The following is a 981-nucleotide window of genomic DNA, read 5'->3' as shown; positions in this document are numbered from 1 at the left end:
ATCATCGGAACATACCAATGTACTTGAATGGTTTATTCAATTTCGTCAAGGTTTCCATAGATCTGTCACAGATCAGATCGACCCATGTGGCTACTTTTGCTTCGTCGTAGACTTCATTAGCCAACACCGCGGTTAGCACAGAAGTTAACATCGGTTCGACTTGCTCTGGGATGAACGCCATTTCCTCAGAATTTTGCCAGTTGTCGTCCCCCATGCTATTTCCCGTAGCACAACGTGCAGGATATATCCGTATAGCCCCTAGGATATATCCTAGTGAACAAGGCCCGAAACCACCATAGGGCTGGCGCGCGCCATAGAAATATTAACTATTATTTTGCGGTGGCCAAGCTGCAAAGAATATAGACTGACCTTGATGTCGGTCTCTCTATCTCTATCTCTCTATCTCCATGACTATACTGTAGTACAGTACGCTACACTACCACTACCCTACTACCATCATGCTAGTACTGTACCTACCCTAGTTGGGGTCTCTTTCCCGTTCCCCTTCTTTATAATCAGTTACTATCTTATGACCAGTTGAGCTACCGTAAGGTAGCACACTGAGCTTCCCCTCTCACCCACTGTGCTTATCCTGCTACTGCGGACTGTACATTAACGTCAAGTTGATGTACGGGACTACTGCGGACTGTACCTTAACGTCAAGTTGATGTACGGGACTTAGATTCTTTACACAGGCCACGCTCACGAGTTATGCTACGCAGTTACGCAGCCGCGGGGCGGCGAAGCCGCCTACGTTCAGATGGTTAGGCTGCTAATGAGGAGGCATTAGACGATGGCGCCGCGCGCGCCCAGCCCCATGGTCTTCAGACCTGAAACTTGGCAGTCTTAATCTCACCACTCTTCTCCCAAGTCGTGCCAACGCTGATAAAGCGGCGAATATCGCCCTCATGTGGAGCGAGCCCTAGTAAAAAAATCCCGCAAAAGTGGCTTATAGCGGCTATGGACGATCCCTGCGACTGC

At 49.1% G+C, this 981-nt stretch overlaps 1 protein-coding gene across 1 annotated transcript; it reads right to left on the bottom strand.

Moving 5' to 3' along the window:
• Position 1: 1 nt before the first annotated feature.
• DLC3 (hypothetical protein) lies at positions 2-214 on the bottom strand (the record flags this gene model as incomplete). The annotated part of the gene is made up of 1 exon (XM_009043260.1): positions 2-214. The coding sequence occupies one exon, from the start codon at positions 212-214 to the stop codon at positions 2-4; it is 213 nt and encodes a 70-aa protein (XP_009041508.1).
• Between the last annotated feature and the right edge of the window lie 767 nt (positions 215-981).

The sequence above is a fragment of the Aureococcus anophagefferens genome (assembly GCF_000186865.1).
Source record: "Aureococcus anophagefferens unplaced genomic scaffold AURANscaffold_47, whole genome shotgun sequence".
Classification (NCBI taxonomy): Eukaryota; class Pelagophyceae; order Pelagomonadales; family Pelagomonadaceae; genus Aureococcus; species Aureococcus anophagefferens.
This window is presented reverse-complemented; position numbering and strand designations above follow the sequence as displayed.